Source organism: Oreochromis niloticus, linkage group LG1 (assembly GCF_001858045.2).
Source record: "Oreochromis niloticus isolate F11D_XX linkage group LG1, O_niloticus_UMD_NMBU, whole genome shotgun sequence".
NCBI lineage: Eukaryota > Metazoa > Chordata > Actinopteri > Cichliformes > Cichlidae > Oreochromis > Oreochromis niloticus.
Window position 1 is genome coordinate 31951675 of NC_031965.2, and position 22967 is coordinate 31974641.

Genomic DNA, 22967 nt, shown 5'->3' on the forward strand with positions numbered 1-22967 from the left:
AGTTACTGTCTGCATGGGGCTCTGTCATTGGACTGCAGCTGAGCAGAAGTTCATAAGGGGTTATTTCACCTGGGACCACTTCTATAGAAATTACACTGGGTGAAAAACAACAGCTCAAGGCTTTGGCATGCACACCACCAGACCATTTTACCTTTCCACCATTTAATAATCAGGCTGCATCCATTTTTTCCTCTTTAAAGTTTCCTAACTACTGTTTATGTTTTTACTACAAATAATTCATATGATACATTTAAGGGGGGTAAGGCTGTATTGTGCACAACTAGTTGCACTGTTGTGGTATCAGGTTTATTTTGAAAACACACTATCAATTAGAGAACAGAGAAACTGTAATAAATACAGAAGTATTCACACCTAAATGTGCCATCTTTTGAAAAATAAAGAAGCACACACAGTGTGAGCTGATGTCTGGGCAAACGCCTTTTATGTTATGTTGTTCAAACAGTGAGTTGATGGTGCAGACAGGTACACACAATACAGTATATTGTGCTGCAGACACATACCTTGAAGTCATCTGGAAGGAGCAATTTGCTGGTCCTGAGGAAACTGAGAATGTAGCGGAATATCTCGCCATCCCGATCTATGAAGTAGTGCTGCTTCAAGCTGTCCAACACGATGGGCTCGGTGCCATTGAACAGACGACTGATTCTGGAAATTGAAATGCACACACAAACACACGCACGCAGACAGCCGCACACACAAACACAACCACATAATGGAATGAGCCAGTTCCCTTCAAATGCATGAAACAATTACCCTCCATTTATTTTTCAATTTTATTAGCACTAAGCTTGAAATGCATTAGCATCCCAGGTTGAAACAAGGGGCTTAAGGCACCGTTCCTCCATTCCAGACTTGTTTGAAGTGTCCCTTCTGTAGAGAGATTACAACAACACACACGCTTGCTGCTTGTACTTACAGAAATTAATGGCATGAATGTAGCATTACAGCTCTATTATTCCATCTGTCAGAGGGCTGGAAATGAAACAGAGGTAGGAAATGGTGACGGGCCACATATTAATGTGAGAATATGTGGAAAAAGATATTTTACTTTTACAGTTTGATTTCGTTATTAATTTAAGGGGAATTCGGACAGACTCAATCCTACTGTAGGCCATACTGCTTTAATTTAATACAGTGTTACAGCTTGTAATAACACTCTTCTTGTGCTGTATTGTCTTAGTATGAGGGAAAATTGCAGAACGTAATTTTGTTAATGTATGTAATTGCAGTTCGCTTTAATGGTGAGAAGATTATTGTCTTGCAGCTGGAATTATAGTATATTAGCGTTTCTTTCTTTGCAATCTGTGCAAGTTTTTTTTGTAGAAGAATAAAAAGACAAAGCACCAGCTGATAATTCTGATCTAAAACATATACATTTATATTTGTGAATATGAACCACCCCACTGAGAATGGACTGACCTTTAAATATTTGAATTTGTTTTCAGAAATCCATTTTAAGACGAGAAACATGACCAGAACCCAACAAAGTGTCCTGAATTTTCATTTTCTCCCTCTATTAAATGGGTTGGTTAAAACGAATTAAAATAACTATATTAGTCAACAGAGGTATCTCTTCCACATGTTGAAGCAAGGACACAATAACTTCAAAGATAATGTAAATATCAGTGCCCAAATGATGTGAATAATGATAAACTAAAGACAGTAAATAGATATATACTTTTAAGCTTTCACTAAATATTGACAAGACTTTGCTATAATAATAAAACACTTGTTGCCTCCTAGTATCCCATGTTTAACCCCTTCAGTTTACTGCAAGATTAAGGGCTGGGCTGAAGCCAGCTACAGGGGCTCATCAAAGCAAAGAGTGGAAATTGCTGTTATCTTTAAACTTTCATCACACCATGCTGGTGCCGCGCCTCGAGATACCCTTGGACAGATATTCATTTCCCCTAATATTTGTGTGCTTTTCCTGCCGCTTACCTGCAGGTTCCTCTCTCGCTGGTCTAATGATCTCATCTAGGCACCTTCACTTTATCTGTTTGTTCATTTCCAAGTACTAAATATCCCCTTTTTAATAATTAAAAAACAGTTTTTTAGCATCTCCCTAATATTGAGAATGTGCAAGTGTCCCATTTCGCTAAACTTTCCGAAGTCTGAAGTGCAATAATTTAATTTGGTGACTCATTTTTAAACAAAACTCACCCTCAGCAGAGAAACCTGGAATGCCTACGCAGTGTAAATAAGCTGTACCGCTGATTTACACGAGAAATCTGTTGCACGTAACCTCCTTAACGTTTTCCGTGCACATTTACAGTACATCGTCTTGCAGAGAAACAGCTCTTGGCACGGAGCTATGTTGCTGTTATTATCATCATTTTGAAGTAATCAGCACTTTAATCACAACAACAGCTTCTAGGTTGGCTGACAAAGTTGTGCGACAAAAGAAAATCATAAAACCTATTTGCAAATGTGCCGACCAGCACACGCACACACACGCACACAAAGCACTGCCTGAACACTGGCATTGTCAAACTCTATTACATGACAGAGGAAGGGAGCTGTAGTGGGAATGTCAATGAACAAACACCAAGGCTTTACTCACAGACTCATTTCGCTTGAATTTACAATTACAATCGGCTGCTTTGTAAAAGTGTATGAGCTTGTAGTTATTGGCTGTATCAGGTATCTTCTGACCCTGATGTGTTGGCTCAACACACAGAAGCTATCAAATCAAATTTGCTCTGTCTCTTTTCTTTGACTTGACTGTGTGAAGAAGGAGAGCAAAGATGGTTCTCCCCCCTCTCTCCCCTCCTGCCATCCTTTCTCTTTTTCACTCTCTCCGACTTTCCCTCTTTCTGTCTCTCTCTCTCTGTCTCTATCCTTCTCCCTTACTTGCTTTCTCTCTGGAAATCGATGCAAAATGCTTTATAAAAAACCAATACTCATCTCCCTGTTTTGCCCGAGGTGTTCCTTTCTCATATGGTCTTGCAATTCTTCCAGCTAGAATTTCACCATACCCCTCCAGGCTAACTCTGTTTTTCATCTCCACTTTTTTAAAAAGCAATTAAAATGCTGCCTGTTTTTCTTTTTCTTTCCCTCTCTCCAACTCCCTTCTCTCTCGCTCTCTCTTTCTCTCTCTCTCTGTGTCTCGCTGTCTTCTCTGTTGGTCTCCTCATTTTTCCCTTTTCTGTTAAATCTCTGAATTGGAGAGTGGGCTGTTTTTAACAGGTAGGTAGAGAGAAAAGGGTGTGTCCACAGGGAGTGGGGGTTGTATAGAGAAATTAAGAGACAAGATACACAAACAGAAGGGCCAAAAAACAAAGAGACAGGCAACGAGATATCATTGCAAGAGAAGCAATGATAGGCGAAAGTACAAAAACACAGAAGTACAGAGAAAAGAAAAAGAAGCACAGAAAGAAACAAACAGAATGCAGGAGAAATGCAGAGAGATAAAGTGGGAGAGAAAAAGGTTTGACGGAACTAAAAAACTTGGATAATGCGTGCTAGTCACTGAGAACGAGGGAGGTGGTGGGTGTTAGAGGTTATCACGGATGGCTCAGATCTCCTACCCTTGTGGTGCCAAGCGAGGGCAGGCAGTGGGGCAGTAGGTGGGCAATATCTGGCAGGATGTTTGCTTCACCAGTTAAAGCCAGCCAGAGGCTGAGAGCTGCCAAAGACGCATCCTCGCAAGGTTGGGAATAGGACCCAGGTAACACTAATTCTACTTGAACCGACAATGTGTGGAAACTGTATCACTTGTGGACCCCTAACGAAAACAAAGCACCCAGTGCTTCTTGGAAAGTGAAACAAACACACCCAGGGATCTCGGTGAGGCTGTCCAACCTGACATCAAAGGCTGCCCACAATGGCTTCCGAGTAGGGAAAGTCAAATAAGAAAGTTCAAAACCAAATCGCTACAGTCCCTGGCTCTGATTCGCAAAGTCATGCTTGAAGCAACTGTGAAATACTAGATAAACTCATGGTTCTCCAAACAAGCTCTCCCAAAGGAAGGGTGATACAGGTTTCAAAATAAGGAAACACACTTTCGCTTTTTCCGAAGATGGTGACTTATGGAAAATAAATGAGAACATTTAACTCAAGTTCCAGCCTAACTATAATGCCTTTGAAAATCTTGACATGTCAAAGCAATCAGCAGCAACAGAATTCGTTGGTTCTCTGGTAATAACTTCCACTGTGTATAGCTCAGTTGCTCAGTATCTGTCCATATGGGGGTTAATGGCAAGATTATGTGATTTAAACAAAAAAAATACTATAAACATGAATGTATTAATGCAAACATCTCCACTTTGGTACTGCCAATATTTGCCTGCAGCTCTGTTTTCTTATCTGTTACTTTATGGTTGTATAATACGGCTATTTCTACTCCGGAGCAACAATTACTTCCTGTTAATATTTAACATTAAGTGAACAGAGTAAAAGATTTATTTGAAAGCTTCAGCTTTATCTCATGGTGGTGTGTTGGTACTAAAAAAGAAGAGGCTTGTGATAATGAAACAAAATAGCAATGAAATAACACAACTCCAAAATTCTGTTACATATTTTGAGCTCAGCTTATAGAAAAGTACATTTCCAGAAACAGAGGACCACTGAAAAAGCATAAAGCCAGTACAGATCTATCATCTCTGGACATAGAAGTCTCGTCTTCATAGAGAAAAATGTCCAGTGGTCCTTTCAAAATAGTTTCCTTGTCTGTGGAACATTTCCCCTAATTTCCTCAGCTTCTGTTCAAGTGACTGCTGAGACTGTCCTCTTTGAGAGCTACACAGAGTGCACATCAATGTTTCATGACCCTTGTCCCTTAATATGGCCCACACAGAAGAAGATGAATATCCACACATTAGTTACTAGACTAACTTTCTCTTGGCACCCTGCATTATTTAGAACCCAATCTATTAAAAGTAATCAGCAACTTCAAACTCTTTAGCCCTGCTCTTTCAGTCGTCACGTTTTCAGTTTTGCCCGTGCGCCTTTCTTGACCGGACGTAGCTGAACACAGCATATGCGGTTATGCCAGTGTAATTGTTTTGCTTTCTGCTGTCAGCCATTATCCTAATTCACACAAAAGGGCCCCTCCTTCCACTGGCTCCAGTGGAAAGTGGAGCCCTGAGGCCAACTGTACGCTGAGGAGGCTGGGAGAAAGAGAGAAACAGTGAGTGTATGCATGTGAATATGTGCGTGTGTGCGCGTGTGTTTGTGTGTGATCCAGAGTGAGAAAGAAACAGCACAAGACAGAGGGAGGGAGAGAGAGGGAAGGAGCAAAGGAGCATGTGTGAAAAAGAGAAGGAGAAAGAAAGAGGAAAGAGCACTCCAACCAAACCAACACTCACACTGATATCCGGTCTTTACTGTAAAAACACTGCTTGGATGCTCTGACATGACTCTGTGCTGCATTTGGAGTAAAGACCCTGTGCATCTCAGAGTGAATAACTTCTTTGTAAAGTGTAAAGCTGCATCAGAGCATAATAAATACGGGAACACAATAGCAATGCACAATTGCGAATACAAATGACACAGAAATGTAAAAACCATCTGTCCACTGGATAAACTGACTATGACACTGAAATAGTGGACAAAAAAAATTGTCTTAATAACACAAACAACGATAAACCCTTTTCTGGTTTAAGCTTTATCTTTCTCATGACATGTTGCACTGGAATAAAAAGAGAGTTGTCAGGGATTTCCTGTCAGCGGACTCTATGAATATCAAGACTTTATTACCAGGGGATTATGCGGATTATTTCCTGTAGCCAATTTGGCAGGTTTTCTAACAACCTGGTGTATGTTTACCTTGGCCCACATGGGATTCAGCTGATGCCGAAATGCAGGGAGCATAATGCAATAAATGACACACTGCATTAGAGGAAAATACGGAAGGGGTAATTCAAATCAGCATAAAACGGAGTCATTTTATCATTATTTGAATTTGCTTCCTTTAGTAGTGGCACCTTGTTTGTGGATGGAGCTAAAAATGTGTATAAAAATGTGGGATGGTGGATTACCATCAGCTCTTACACAGCCTGAATCATCATGCTTTTTTTCTTACAAGTGCAAATGCTTCATGTGTAACTATAACAATCAGATGTCTGAAAGAGCAGGAGGAGCTTTTTTTGCACATGCACATGTACCTGATATACAGAAAGTCGTTGCTGCGGTGAACAATTCAAAGTTTGTCTTCGGTATCATTCATCTCTTAGGCTCAAGCTGCAGCTTAAACTCGTCAAAAAATATAATGAAAACAATAGCTCACAAGATAAAAGGATAAGTCATGCAACTTTTTATTAAAATGTATTGATAAGGTCAAGCTGCAACACATGATAAATGGTGGTTGCAAAAAAAACCTACAACTTGTAACATGCCATGATTTTAATCACATTTGAAGCTGTTTTACATCAACTTTGATTAAGGGGGTTCTGGATGCTTACGTCATTATTTTTTTTCTAGTATTCCAAACAGCACCCTGATCTGCGGGAAAAATAAAATAAAATAAAATAAATAAATAAAGACTTTGAAAAGGGGGCGTAGTGTGAAAATGTTCTGCGTGGTGTGAATTCACACAAACACTACTACTCACATCAGCAGTAAAACATGTGTAAGGTTCTGCACAGCAGCTGAATTTTCAATAACAGCTACCATGTGAAAGGAGATAAAAAATAAAACCCTCGGAGGTATTTATTGGAAGATTGAAATAATCACCTTTAAAACAAACAAACAAAAAAGCAATCACATGTATCATTTTTAATGTAAGAAGTTGAAAGAATGAAGAGCAGAGAAATGCCCCCACATGATTTGAAAAGATATATGGGGAAATTGTCCCCAAAGTTTAACTGGTGGTGTCCCAATGCCAGTCAGCTATGTGACTTGCTAACATTTCAGATTCTGTTAGACTTCATTAACAAAACCGCCAGTCAAATCTATTTTTTAAACGATTCACTGTGAAAAATGCAACATAAAGCTACTAAGATAAAAAGTGACTGAAATCTAACTGAATATTTATTTAGGAAACATTTTCCATTATTTAGTTAAACTGGAATAAATGCATAACTGTGTCACATTTTAAACAAAAGCAGCAAGAGACAGATTAAACTACTCTTTAGTTTGCTCATATTTCTTAAAGTTGATTTAAAAAAATAAAAAATAGATAAGCTATGAATTAATACATTAAGATCAGCAGTGATGCTAGAGGCAGGGACTGATCTTACCTTGAATCTGGGTACTTGGTGAGAGTTGCCAGGCTGCTAGTGTACATGTGTCCCCCGACATCAATGTGCACCGGGGCGTTCGCCTTGGTCAGCTGAGCCGGCAGAGGGATCCCCTGAGCGGCCAGAGGAGAGACCGGGGACCGGGTCAGAGACAGCCTTGACATGCTTCTTCCCTCCTGAAAGCAAGTATAGAGAAAAGCCATGGGAATAAAGGTAAAGAAGAAATAAAAAAAATCAGCAGAGTGCTCCTAAACAGGGAAGTAGATAGTATCCTTTCTGAATGGTATCAGATCACTTCCATGTCTGTCTGGTCGCATATTTAGCCTGGAAATTATTGCCACCGCTCTAATTAAGTATGTTTGCATCTTTTCATGCAGCACCGCAGGCGAGGATAGGAGGATGCTTATTAGAATCGGGGTGAGAGAGAGAGAGAGAGAGAGAGAGAGAGAGAGAGAGAGAGAGACAGAAGGAGATAGACAGATAGAAAAAGAGAGGGGGAGAGGGAGACAGGGTGAGGGGGGAGAGAGAGGAATGCTAGGTGTCAGCCTCCAGGGGAATAAAATAAACTGCTGCTGCAATATTCTAATTAAAGGTCGCCTTATGTGTTAGACGTGATGCGCCCAGACACACCAACCACCAATCTAAGAGTAAGGAAAGCTCGACGGGGAGGGAGCTTTCAACTTTTCTTCTAACACGCACACGCATCCATTCAGTACACAAAAAGATTAAGAGTGTCATGTGTCCGCAGATAGTTTGAGGCACACGGGCCTCATGTACTGCACAAAAACGCACCAGATTTCAGTCGAAACCAGGAGAAGTATCATGTTACTTGCAGGCCAAACTATTGTGTATCTTATTCCGTACTTGGTGTAGCTCAGTGTCGTTGATTAACCATTAAAATAATCTTACAAGTAAAGTACATGGCACTAGAGCCTACTGTATACAGACTGTGGGTGCACATATTTGGGACTGGGGCTTACTGGGAGCACGCCGGAGCACTCCGAGATCAGTGCAGAGCTGAATTAGATTATCTGATGAAATGTTTGACAAAATATTTTCAATTCGATACGCCGTCATTTGATTCCGCACTGCTTCAGGAGGAGCGGAGGAGGCGTTTATATCCAACCTACCTACTGGTGCGTAATTTGTTTGCCAACAGCGGCAGGTGAACCACAAAACCTCAGTATGGCCACATTTCAGTGTTACTATTATCTGTTACGAAGCATATTGTACATCACAGTGGCTGAGTTTATTATTTTTTTTTTAAAGGAAAAGTAAACAAAGATATACTGTTCTTAGTTCATTTTCTTTAATAATCACAAAATAAAGGTCACCGTTTCTCCACTTTATCACCACTAGTCCGTGCCTACAGGCTCTGGTTGAAATACAGACCTTCCATTTGAGGAAAAATCTAAAACAATAATAGGAGCTTCATAGTACACATGTGTGTGTTTAAACAGACTGATATAATAAAATCCCAGCTTTCACTAAATTATGTGAACTGATCAGTTTTCTGTTGCACATATGGGCTGTTGCACTGTCATTACTGATAGACGGGAGACCTTTTGCCAAAGTCCAGATCATCCCCGCGGCTCTGAGAGAAATGCCAGTGGGCACACTATGAGACAGGAGACTTTTTTATATATAGACCTCCTCACAGCAGTATCGTATTCGTTTAATGCGATTACAAGAAAACGGGATTACATTTCAAAACCCAGGAACAGAGAAAAAACTTATAGAGACTTAAGAAGTTTAGGGCACATACACAAAGACACACACGGACACCCATCGGTCTGTCCCATCGCGGGTATCTTCCTCGTTCCTACTTATCCACCATTTAAGCAATAAATTCCCTACACTGATATACAATGAAGAACAAATGTGGAAAATAAATATAGAAATCTTCTTACTATCCCGATCACATTCTCATTGATTTCTGTTGTTCCCAACTCCCTTGTTCCCTATCACATACACACAAACAGTGAGTGACACACGTAGACACACAACACATAAATTCCTTCACAAAATCACAGCAGCTACAGAGACTCAACTTTCCTGCTTTGAATTGCTTTCTTGCTGCTTCCCTTCGCTGACCCCTGCTCAGACATACTGCTGTCGAGCTCACACTTAATGACAGCGACATAAACCTGACGACTGATCTTTAAAACAACCACGAAAAAGGACACAGAAATCTCTGAAAAAGAAACGGTGCGATACAACACTCCCTCCGCAGGAACACCACAAGCCCGTGCTCTGCCTTTAATCTACCAAATGCTCAACATGGCGTCTTATTGCTGCTGTACAATTAAAAGCATAATCCCGACACGTGTAATACACGACCCGATTGATAAAACACACACGTGTTAACTATAGGGTACAGTCTGGCAGAAAAGACAGAAAATACACTTTGGTCGAGCAGTAGCCCTATGCAGGACTCTCCAGCACAGTTCAACTGTCCTTCCCGAAAACTGTACAGCCTAAGCCTACACTGTGCGTAAAAAACATTGGATTCTGTAATATTAAATTGTCACCCTACCGTTTCAAACATTGTAGGGAGTCCGGAGGAAATCCGTGCCGGCGGTCAGTCCCAGCTGCTGTCCGCGTAACCCCCAAAAATTTTCAAATATTTTCTCCAAATGCCCCCGAGTTTGTCACCGAACTACACCGCCGTCCAGTTCCAATACCTATACTGCCGCACGGAAAAGCCAAGTATTTTTTCTGTATCCCACACAAAACTGCTTTTAAAAGACGCTAGGTTGTGGCCAGGATCGACTGCAAAGAGTCTCTGTGGCTTTAAAGGCTCAATTGCAAGGCTGGCTCGACCTGTCCTCACCAAGCTTCTTTGTACCAAAGCGCACAGGAAGCGTCCTTACCTTGAACATAGATGAGATGATCTCCTTCCCCTTCTCTGCTCTTATTTGGATACGCGTAAAATGTGCGCTCTTATTGGAATCCTGCTTCGTATTTCGGCTTCTTGTCTGCCTTTTTGCCTAAATGAAACTGCCCCTGTGGTTTGTTATGAGAAGAAGAAAGCCAATAATCCTTCTCTAAATAACAGAGCGGAGCTAAAAAAGAAAAATCTTGCTCCGGGCTGCCCAAGCGCCTCTGGGCCAGGGATTAGGCTACAATTAGCTCAACTACACTCTCTCACCCAGGCAATTTTCTCAAGGAAGAAAACGTGATACCCTCTATTCCCGAAATTATGACTACATAGATATAATAACTTATCTTATTTTTTCCGGCAAAAAGTAGACCGATCCCCTTAACGGTGTGAAGTTGTGATTTCGAGGGGGTAGGAAACCTAACAGGCAACTGTCTGTCGCTCAATAGATTTAGAGCAGCAAAAAGCAGATTTTAATCATTGTCATTTCGTCTGATGTAATAGTTCCCCAGGCTGTCCAGCTAGTAGGATTACATTTCCATCTCCATCTCCAAGCTAAATTTAAAGTTTAAAGCGGGCGGGCTGCCATAGTCCTTTACTCAGGCAACATATAATAAAGACGCAATAACTTGTTGATAAAGTCTCAGCAGGAAAAAATATGTTGAAAATGAAGCGATATCCTTGAACCAATATCTTTCATGCCGTGATTTTTCCCCCGTGTTCCCGCTCTCTATTCCTCTCCCTCTCTCTCTTGCCTTAATGTCTGGAGTTGTAACGCCAAATTTCCTGCAGGCCATTAAAATCAAATGACGTCTATGGACATGCATGCATGCTGCTGCAGAAAGCGCCCTCACAACCTGCCTGCAGCCAAATGCGCCATTTCAATTATAGCGCAGGGCTTAGATGGAGATATCTGCCCAGAACACCCCCCTCTCTACTCAACAATGAAAGGAGGCAGCCTCCAGACTTTTGGAAAATAAGATTGTGCCTGATTATTGTTATTTTTCAACAGAGAAAGACACAATGCAAGTGATGAAGCGCTAAAGTGTTGCGCCACTTCAGCACAAAGTAAAAGGGGGAAGAAGGAGTCAAGCAGGTGCTCACGCCAAGGAAACTATTATTTATTTATTTGCATGTTTGTTTATTTGCGGGTAAATAACTGTGAATAATTGATGCAACATCGAGCCCAGTAATTACTCTGTACCAGAATCGTGAGAGGGGTGTAATATTCGTTTCTTGATATTTGGCGCCAACCAGTGTAGGAACTTATTATTGGTCCACAGGAAATACATCAATTCACTCACTATTTTGGAGCCTCGTTTATCCCGAATAGTATTAACATTCTTTTTAAGCACATAGATTTCCAAAGCAATATCACTATGATACTCTAACATTTTCTTATCTTATATATATATATATATATATATATATATATATATATATATATATATATATATATATATGTGTGTGTGTGTGTGTGTGTGTGTGTGTGTGTGTGTATAACAAAGCGAGAGAGAGAGAGACAGAGACAGATTTATAGAAAATCGGCATAAAATAACGGATATTTAAATATAAAATTAAAAAGTGCTGGTGATATTTGACAGCAAGCTGATGGATGTGTGAGAATGCGCCTCTCCTTGAAGCAAGTGAAGTCTTTATAATTAGAGAGACCTCAGCGTGCCTCAAGCGCTCCCTTCTTCCCCTCTGGCACAGATTTGTTGCTTCCAGAGGTACAGACTGGAGGGAAAGCGGGATTTTTTTTCTCATTAAAGGAAACAAGCCCGGAGTTAGTTCAATTACATGAAGTATGCAGGGATGTTGTAAATTTAAAGATTTAAATAGCTTACAAAGTGGCCCCGGGCCCCATCAGTTAATTTCCTTAATTTATGGATTTTATCGGTGTCTATGTGGAAGGGAAGAAGTAGGTCATCTTGAGGATTTGCATGCAGCTTTGAGATTTCCCAAATCTAAACATCTGTCCTCCTGACCAGCACCTCAGCAAGTGAGAAGACAGACAGGTTTCCATTTCTATTTTGCTAACCGTCCAAAAAACTGTCCCTACGATTAATTTTTTTTTCTTCGTTTCCAGGGTTAAAAAATGTAGATCTGATTGTACTATTTGACCCAGGTAACGGGATTATAGATGTTTGGTCTCCCTGATGCAGGCACAGAGAGAGATAACAGCTCTGTTCTAGTTTTCTTTAAAGGATTATTCCACATAATTTCTCCATTATTTTAAATGTTTACTTATGTAAAACTACAAAATGAACATAGATTTTTGCTCAAATCTGAGTCAAGATGTTTATGCTGCAACGTGAAGCGTTCAACTGCATACATCAGTCAAAATTTCAAAGTCTCCTTCAGACATATGTTAATGAAGTATATGAATTAATGCATGACCCCGAGAAGAATAACTTTGCCTCTAGGTTCAAATGCAAGGTGCTATTAGTTATGTTGCCTAAAGTGGCACAGAGGACAATGCTGTGCCTTTCTCCAGCTTTATCACAAGAGGATTATATATGATTTTTAAAGCTTTTTCTACTATATATTAATCACAGCATCAACAGTGTATTGTATGCTTTATGCCTCTGAGGGATAAATTGTACTATTTTTTTTATTAAAAACAATTTATTCCACCTTCTTTTTTGTGGTACAGACACATGCTTACCTTTTTTTTTTAACATTTATTTTTTGCTGCAAGCAGGTCAGATATCTGACACCAATGAATGAGCGCATGCTGGTATTTTTTTTTTTTAATCTGGAGGATATACTTATTACTCAAATGAAAGATGGAACATGGCACCATCTGCTGGTTAGGTGTAACACTGTGAACAAAAAACCCTTTTCAATGAATACTCTGCTGCATACTGATGAGCTTAACTATTATTAAATCCTTTATTTAAACATGCTGTCTCATTGAGATCAAGACATCGTTTTCAACAGAAACCTGTGTATAAAAAACATATTCAATTATGACATCAACTTTTTTCTTTTAATCCAGCCTCCCCCCCAAAAACATAGGGTTGGATTTGATACTAGCATTGGGGTCAGAGGATCTCAGAGGATTAAAAAAAGCATGTACAAGGGATCTTACTGTGGGATTTGCAAATTTTGGTATTGATCTAAAATCAAGCAAATACAGGGTCAGTATTGCCGATTCTGATACTTTTAAGCTATAAAGGCAGCTTATCAAGGGGAGAGCCACGTGTCATGATTCATAAGATGAATCATCAATTTGCAAATTCAGAACACGCTTGAATGACCACTAATTCAAATTGATTTTTTACTTTCCCCAATACTTATTTAACACAGAACACAACTTTCACCTTTTATGGATTTTAAAGCTGGGTTTTTTGGATACCTGGAATGTAAATGTGCCCGTCACTAAATCACTTTGGATCATCTTCTGTTGTTCAAATGTGCTATAAGCTACAAATCAAACAGATGTGACTGGAACACATCTATTTGATTTATAGCTCCTATTTGACATATAACTTTGATTTAAAGTTCAGACATTTTTCATAGTGCATGTTTGAGGTAAAAACAAATAAATAAACAGAATTCAGCGGGCAATAAACAAATAAAGTATCTATCCTAACTTGTCAGTATCAATTCAATACCAATGCCAGTGTTGGTATTAATACTTTCAATATCTGGGTCTATCCAGCCACCTCTAGTTTTTGCATAAACATAAATTTTACCTTTGAAAAATGTTCAAATAAAGCCAGAGAATGAAGCTTCATAGTCTTCTGTAGCTCAATCCATTTGTAGGTAGCAAAGTAATGAAAAAATTCCTTGAAGACGTTTCACCTCTCATCCAAGAAGTTTCTACAGAAGCTCCTCGGATGAGAGGTGAAACATCTTCAAGGAAACTTACAGAAGTCCAGAGGCTTTTCTTTCCAAGCTCCTTAGACTACGATGACCTGGATGACTGAGAACCATCACAGACGTAATGAAAAATAGTTTTTCCAGGTTCACTGTGAATAACAGGTAATGTTAGCACATTCTGTGACCTGAAATTGCATGTAACCGAGCAATTCCACAGTAGAGCTTTGTAAATAAACACCACACACTGCCACTTTTTTCTGTTTCCTAAGGTTGACCATCCTACTTCTTCATAGAAGAGTAAGAAAGGCCTACATCAATTTATCATTGGTAAATTACAATGCACTGTGATGCAAGAATCAAGATGCTTCAAGGTGGATGAAGAAACATCAATATAAACAATATCACCATAAGAAATATAAATATCATTTTCTTGATTGGTGTTTCAAAAGGGCTAATGAACTGTTCACTGATACATTTCGATGATCGCATGCGCTTCAAGGGAAGAGCCAGTGGCATAACACAGTGCCGTCTGCATAAAAATGTACATTATAATTTTTGGACCAGGTGTAATATTGTTTCTATATATGGTGGAATCTGACAGTCAGTAATCATCAATAATAATTAATCAGTAAAGTTGGTATTAATGAACAAGGGTGATGGGTAATGATAAAACACACATTTACCAGTCATTTTGAAGCCATATGCTGTACTACTTATTATTTCATTAAATGTTTAAAATAGGCTTTTATATTATAGTCTTTCCATTTGGTTTATTTTTTAATATTTATTCTCTCTTTTTTTATTCTTACTTTTCAATTAAAGCCTTTAGGGCATTTGGCCAACATGTCCTTTTTTTGATCCACATAACCCAGGTCACCCACACAACTGTACTACATGTGCACAAAGGTGAAAACAGTAGGCACAATACAGTCACATCCGCCCTTCTAAATGTGAGCATTTGCAAGAATCTCTTTCAAGCATTCCACTTCTACTTGCCCCTCTGGCGTGTGGAGAAAGTTTGAAAAGAACGCTCAGAACTTGCTTTTAGTAATCTGCATGCCTTGTGGAGCCCGGTTGCTGTCAATCGCTCCGTTCTTACAGCCATTTGACATTCTGCTTGATGTTGGTGTGTGTCTGAGGTGCAGCAGCGACACTTATTGTTCATTATTTCAGCGAGAGAGAGAGAGAGAGAGAGAGAGAGAGAGAGAGAGAGAGAGAGGGAGAGAGAGAGAGAGGGAGGGAGAGAAGGTAAAAAGGTGTCAGTTTATTAATAGAACGTATGGAGTTGTGTTGCTCACAAACACCTAACAAGCACAGCTCAGAATTCCCTCAAGTGCTTAATGCCAGCAATTAAGTTTCAGAAAAAGCTGAGCACAAGGAGAGTGTGTACACTCTGTGTACTTCTGAGAGTTGCTGTTATGAGACAGTTCCACTTTTACAGGTAAAACTGCAATGACTCTGATGCTGTCAAGTTCAGTCTTTGTTTATTCAGAATCTTAATGTGATTGGTTGAGACATTTACTAAATATTAGCCAATTGGAAGCCTGCAGAATACCCCAAACATGCTAGACTCTGAACCTTGAAAAAGGCAGTGTTCTTTGATGCCATCATGGTACTTAATATTACTTCACTAAAAAATGGAAAATCTTACATATTCTACCCCCTTTTTTGACATCTTTAGCAACTGGATACTTTTAAAATAAAAATATTTCAGAAAAAAGGCAATTTCCCATATAGACCAATAAATCGATTATAAAAATACAGTATTGTGATAATTTCATATATTATATTACCTGTATTTTTATTTTTATTTTTTTTTCTTTGTGCAAAGAAAATATCCTCCTCTCATTCTGGCGTGTTATAGATCAGATAAATTAAAAAAGAAATCTGACATTTTAATGAAGCAGAAAATGTATTTTCCACATTTTAAGAATTGTCTAAAATCTCAAAATCTGCTGCCATCATGTGGTCTAAAGCTCTAAATATTTACAAACTGATGAAAAAGTACCTGTGAAGGAGGTCATCAGGTAATAGAGGCATTCGTGAGTACAGGATGAAATTAGAACATGAGAATGTTTATGAAACTTTGCCAAAATGCCAAGAAATTAGACATTTTCTCTGTTTTGTCAGAGGAGAAGAGGTGATAATGTAACTTTGTTTTATGTCATCTCTTGTATCCGTCACCAAATTTTCATTTCTATGTGCAGTCCTCTCTGAAGTTCTTTGGGAAAAAACAAAATCCTCTGAAATGTGTTATTCTGCTTCTGGCTCAAACCAGTCTTACAAGCATCCAGCCTCATGCCTTGAATGTGTAAACAGAGGAAAAATGATCTTTTGCTTTTGTTGCTGCTACTATTTGGTTAGCAGTAACAACGTGAACAGTGTGATGTCTCCAATCACATCTGGTATGCATCACATAGCATTCCCCCTGCTCAATGTGCCTTGGGGGAAGTCCCTGGCATTGCAGAGCACCCACAGTCCTCATTAGAGTGCATGTGTCATGATGGCATCAACCCACAGCCTTGACTTATGTTTTATATTTACAATCATCCATCACAGCACTGTCATCACAACAGTCAGAAAACATGGATTGAGTCTTGAATGGTTTGAGCTGATCCAGCTCATGTTTGTAAGTCTTGGTACGTACAACATCCTCGAGGGCCTTTTTCTGTCTGTAGCTATGTTGTTGAGACTAGTAATGGCCTGAGACTGAAGCTTGAGTCCCTGTCCTTTTGTTGTGCGCTGAGCTCCCTAACAGCACAGTGGAGGGACAGGGTTTGATGTGTCTTCTGAAGGCCTGCTGCTTTGTCAACACTGAGGCCTGTGCACTGACACTATGGAAGCTAAGTGCCGCAGGGTGACAGGGAGGGGAGTGGTGGGGTTGGGGTGGAAGGGAAGGGTGGGTCACTGCAGCCTGGTAAAAGAGAGACAGACAGAGGAGGAGAGAGAAGAGAGGCAATGGGGGAAGGGTGCATAGTGCGGCCAGCGCCCAAGGCTAGAGGAGAGTGCTCTGTGCAGCAGACTGCCTGATAGGGACTGAGGCTGCTGGCTGATGACATTTTATGGTCACAACATGCAATCCAACCAACTTTAGTTGGTGAAAATCCAGTTTTCATATACTCAATGGTGGTGGGTTTTTTGTTTGGGCTTTTTTTGTTACAGCCACACAAAGAATGACGCAGTTTTGCATGTCATCATGTCCTTTGAGTTTTAGTTCTTTTACAGGAAACACAGCAGTGGTTGGTAAAAAAAACTTAAGTCATAACATATGGAAGCACAACACACTATTAAAAGTATTTTTGTAGCTTACACTTTACAACAAAGAACTAAGAAAACATCACATATGAGTAAATGATATAAAATTAAAAAAAGCATTTAATTCTGTAATTCAGAGTTACTGTTGATAAATTAGGCATATGCTGCCTAAGGAAAATGGTTAAGTGGGGTGAATGAAGGTAACTCAGGTACTTTTCTTTAATTTCTGTACTTAAGTGGATTGTTGAGGCATTCTTTTGTTATTTTAGGATGGATAAAAAACTGTCATCAATTATGTTATAAAAATGATGTACAGTAATGAAATAGTTAATAGAAAATAAAAAAATAAACCTGGCTTTGTTTTTTTCTTTTCTTTTAATGACCTCATCTTGTTTAGACTACCTTACTATCACCAAGCTACAACAGTAAAGTTCTGCTTATGCTACACTACTAGAAACCCATCTTCTGGCATAAAATGCATGACTTTTAAAGTGCTTTGACAATGTCGGGTTATTAATTCTTTCCTTCGTCACTGGAGTTTCTCTAAGCAGCATAATACAGTATCATTTATACAAGGTGAAAAGATGCAACATCTGGGTTTTGCTGAATAGGGTGTTACGAGCCAGTTAACCCATGATATATCTGTTTTGTGCAGTGAATTACAGTCTGAATGTGTTAGCTGTCCTCCAGAAGGTGAGGCAGTGCTAACGCTGGGGCTTGCCAGAGGCACTGCTCTCTCTCAGCCTGGGCTGGTGCAGGCTAAGAAGCCAGCGCCTCATAGACATTGCTTTCTTTCACCAACACTTTGTGTTAAGTGGCCATAAGTAATACTGGGTGTGTATTATGTGCTGAAAGCGGAGTTTATTCTCTTACACATAATTACTGTTCAGCCATGTGTGTGGTCTCAGTGCTTTCTCATCTGTTTCAGCTCAGACCTCATCGAATCACTTTATGCCCCTGATAAATGATTGTAACCAGTGGTGCAGTGCAGTGAAGACCAGTCCCTTCATCAGCATCAACTTACTTTTCATTATAAAGTGAATCTTAGTGGTGTTTAGAGTTAGTGAAATAGTGAAAGGTCTCATCTAGTCACACGGTCAATGTTTGGCTTTATCTGACCCATTAATTCACTAGTATTATTTACATACTTTAACATATATACATTACTTTTAGATTTTTGTTACCTTTAAGCATGAACTAATTCTATTTCTTTCTGGACTATGTTAAGGTTATCATTTACTTTAAGGAATAACGTTCACCTAAGCATTCATCAATTATGCCAAACTATTTAAAATATGTATTCATAACTCCTACTATTCCATTTAACACCTACCGTTTTTAACAAAATAAAAACTGCTAAATGCTTATCATACATAATTTTAACTGCCACCCCACCCCTATTTTGGCCTTGAATTTAATATGTCTTTTTTTTTCCTGGCTATCAGGTCAGCATAGAAGGCACTCCTTGTCCAGTGAAATATAAAACCAGGACTCAATTAAAACCTAAGTGATAGTCATTGAGCTTTTCATCCTTTAAATTAGTCTACTGCCCTCTTGTGGCTGTTGGAATGTGTCTCTGGAAGGTGGTTAAACTCTGCTCGCCTACAGTTCTACTGAAATCTGTAACAGTTCTCGATTTCAGTGGTCTTTCCATGTCCCGTTAACATTATACTGTCTGTTAACAAAAGCTTGTGCATGCTGAGAATCCAGTACACTGTAAAATATAACTTGTTGTTTCAACTTAAAAATATGAGGTAAAGGGCTGCCTTAAAATTTTAAGTTAAGTCAAGAAATAGAGTTTGTTCTTATAACACAACCAATTGTTATCTTAATGAAAAATTACATGTTGTCTAAACTTTCGTCTTAGTTTAGTTGACTGAGATTTGTTAGTCAGTTCAACTCCTTTAATTGTCATCTTTACTTGGGAAAACTCTTTCAGCTAAATTAAAATAATCTATTGTTTAAACTCTTGTCCTAGTTCAGTTGACTTGGGTTTTTTAGTTAATTCAAATACTTTAGTAGTTCTTTTAACTTAGGAATCTATTTTAGCTTAACTAACATAATTTGTTAGCTAAGTTGATTTAAGTGTATTAATTAACTGAGCTCCTTAAGGTAGCTGAGTGAACTTGTAAATCAGTTTCATTTTAATTATCAGAGTTGATTGACTGGATGTAAAGAAAAATGTGTATTAAACATCTTAAGTTTTGTTTTGTTTTTTTAGCTTTCTAACATCCATTTCAGCAAAACTACCTGTTAGGTTCATCTTAGAGCTCAGGTTTAAATACCTACATTCCTTTAAATAAATTTTCTGTTGTTTACAGAAAAAAAAATAAAAACCCACAGATTCCATTAAAGTCTATCTGATCATTTCATACAAGTATAGTACATAAGTTTGTTTTAAGAACATGACAAGACAATTACTCATGAGCGCCCAACATTCACCATTTATTGTGCCATCTTAGTCATCTGAGAAACAGAAAAATCAGTGACGTAGCTCATCTTTCTCACAATCCATCAAAACTCAAAGGCTGCTCCCTGTGAAACAATAAATTTGAACTTGGTCTTGAGCCCAGTTTGGGTGAAGATTAAATTCTGACCAATACTCTAGGAGCAGTAGTGATTCTTGTGAAGTAACAACATAAAGTCTGCATTAATGTAATGTATCAACGGGACACTTGCTATTTTAGAAAAGTTATTCTTTACATTTGCAAAATTTTTAAACTTCATTGTGCTCAGTCACACCTGTTAGCATAAAACTTGAAATATTAAAATAGTACAAAACCTTTGATAAGTGACAGTAAAGATCAGTTTATAACAACTAAGATATCAAACTCTTGTATTTGTCTTCGTTTACAATTGCAACAAATTCCACAGAACCAATATCTCTGAAAATGAGTGCATGCTTCTGAAACATTTGATAATATGGATATTTCAGAAACATCAGTTTGAGTCTGCTCAATTGCAAAACAAAGGAAAAACTACTGACTTGCATGAGATAAGCATCTGCAGAGTCCACCATTATATTGTTGTTCACATAAGTTTCTTAAACCATGAACAAATGAGTAATTGTCTAATCTGGAATGTAAAGTGTAGTCATTTAGTGACATACAAAAGTGAGAATGAGAACTTGCAAGAATAAAAAAACAAACAGTAAAATAAAAACTGTCCTTAACACTAAGGATCATACAATTACAGTTCTGCATGGCTTTCTGCAAGAGTCTGTTTCTTAGACCATGCACTAGTGAGATGCACTGCCTTCCACCAATGTTCATTAGGATGTTCTGAATGACTTCAAAGATGTCCTTAAGTTCCTTTGGATAGTGTATGTTGAGGGCAAAAAGAAGGCCCATCAGCATGGAAATGGCACTTGAGACATCCCTCAGATTAGACAGGATTACTGCCGCCTCAAGGACAACCAACACGTCGATGATGTCTTCTTCTTTCACCATCGCAATGCCAACTTTCATCCTCTTAGAAAACGTGTCTTCAATACCTGTCGGCTATAAAAGGGTTCAAAGACAAAAAAAAAAAAAAAATTACATAATTACAATTACACAATATCCCTTGTGCTTAACAATTCATGTCTTTCCAAAGAAGAGCCATACTGATGCCTTGGATGATGGTGATTGGCTTTGGGTAACACTTATTAGTTGTTAAAGTTTTTTCAGAATGAGATATGCACCCCCATGTTACAAATCCATTTCTTGCTTTAAACAAAGACCATGTTCATAAATAACTGAGCATGTCTTCAATTGCAGAATTCAAACAAAATTTTCAATTTAAATGGTAAATGGCCTGTATTTGTATAGCGCTTTACTAGTCCCCTAAGGACTCCAAAGTGCTTTACACATTCAGTCATTCACACACATGGGTGGATGACTGAATCGTGACTCAAGAGTTGACAGTTCGTCTTATAATCGGAATGTTGCCGGTTCGAGCCCCGGCTCCGACAGTTTCAGTCGTTGTGTCCTTGGGCAAGACACTTCACCTGTTGCCTACTGGTGGTGGTCAGAGGGCCCGGTAGTGCCAGTGTCCGGCAGCCTCGCCTCTGTCAGTGCGCCCCAGGGCGGCTGTGGCTACAATGTAGCTTGCCATCACCAGTGTGTGAATTTAAATCTACTTATGCTAAATATTGGCTGTGCTCTAAACCAAATCTGGCTGAGAATACATGAAATGTGCAAACTGCAGCTACACTACAGGATCAGATTGTGGCTCCATAGACAATGCTTCTTTAATCAGTTTATTGATTAAAGTTTATTTTTCCCCCTATATTAACAGCATGAAAAAAGAGCATATAGACATGGCTGAACAGGTTGCATAATTGGCACTGAATATCAACATCCACCTTTACCCAGCTGCCCAATGACTCTCGGCCAGTAACCTTTAATTGCTTACCCAGTCTACACAGTCTCTTTTCCAGGGTCCAAGACATTTCACCAAAGTATTGCCCCCCACAGCTGTAGCAGCCACTGCAGCCCCTTAAATATCCTAATATCTCTGCCATTACAATATACAATGTGAGAAATCAAACGTAAAGCTGAAGTGAACAGTACAGCAGCGAAATGTCAAAGACCCTGGTGAAGACATGAATAAACACAAGACACTAATAATCTCAATGCTAGCTTGCCAGTTAGTTACTCTGAAACCCAGACCAAATCCAGTGTCAAAGATCTTGTAATAATACATTTGGTGAGGAAAAAGTACACATGTTATCATGTGGCATCTATTGTTTCATAGATGTCACATGTTTCATTTAAAATCCACTGTGGTGCTGTCATTATTAAATTTACTAAAAGAAACAATGCTAACCTTCACAGTCTTGAAAGTGTGTGAGGGATCTTCCTTTAGAAAATGAGGTCCTCTGTCCTCTTCCTTTGTGTAGGGCTCTGGTCAAAGAAGTCAAAAACAAAACCAAAACATTTTTTAAACAGTGTTTATGAAGCATGTAGACAGCTCCAAATTCACAGCTTTTTGATACATAATTCCATCAATATATGATTATCATTGGAGATTTTGAATCAGGCTTATCAGGACATTCAAGTAGAATATGATATCCAACCTACCACCAATATACACAGATTCTGTAAAAGTTACCACACTAAATGTCCGGTTGTGAAATATGATCACAGACTTTACTTATCAGCTTTCTTTCAGTGAGTTCATCAGTTGAACTGGATAACCTAAAACTTAAACAAAGGATTAGATTTCGCAGTTGAACACTTACATCATCACCGAAGCATCTTATGAGCCTAGTTAGCCCTCCTATGCCGCTCTTGATTTTCTACAGCTCCACGAACCTCTCCATAATGGTCAAGCACAGCAAAAAGGAACCCTTTCAGGTCAACAGATGTAAGACGGGCAAATTCTGCTTCAACCTGAGCAATAGAAGAAGAGGGGTGGAGAGTACAGGCAGAATAAAAAAAAGATTCTTTGAGACCCAAATTTAAGCAAACAGTCATCTGAGGCCCATTAGAGAAAACACAAACACACAAAAGCAAACAAACAAAAAGATGCACTTTACCTGCCGTTCAGCAAACAAGGAAGTTCAGAGAACAATAAGCTCTGTCTCGAAATCTTTTAAAGTAGAATGATTGTGAAAATGACTTATGTGATGTAAAACTTTAGTAAACGTGCGATTAAAAGAACACTGAGTAAAAGGACAAGTAACAATTTCCTTATTCCTCAGATGTTTACCTTGATGAGCAATACTGTTTTAGTCCAACTGCCTCATTAAAGTTACACAACAGGCTTTTTACATTAAAGCCAGCAAGTCCATTACATACTCCCTTTTTAGATCTGAA

General features: G+C 38.9%; 1 protein-coding gene across 3 annotated transcripts in view; it reads right to left on the reverse strand.

Moving 5' to 3' along the window:
- The window catches only part of kctd15b (potassium channel tetramerization domain containing 15b), a 41229-nt gene that overhangs the window by 16227 nt on the left and 2035 nt on the right, over nt 1-22967 (reverse strand). The window contains exons 1-3 of one of the 3 annotated variants that reach the window (XM_005447669.4): nt 10076-10951; nt 7203-7378; nt 522-666 (exon numbers count right to left, since the gene is read on the reverse strand). In XM_005447669.4, coding sequence (XP_005447726.1) covers nt 522-666; nt 7203-7378; nt 10076-10084 — 330 coding nt within the window. In that variant the 5' untranslated portion in view covers nt 10085-10951. The other 2 variants (XM_005447668.4, XM_005447670.4) reach the window with 2 other exon arrangements.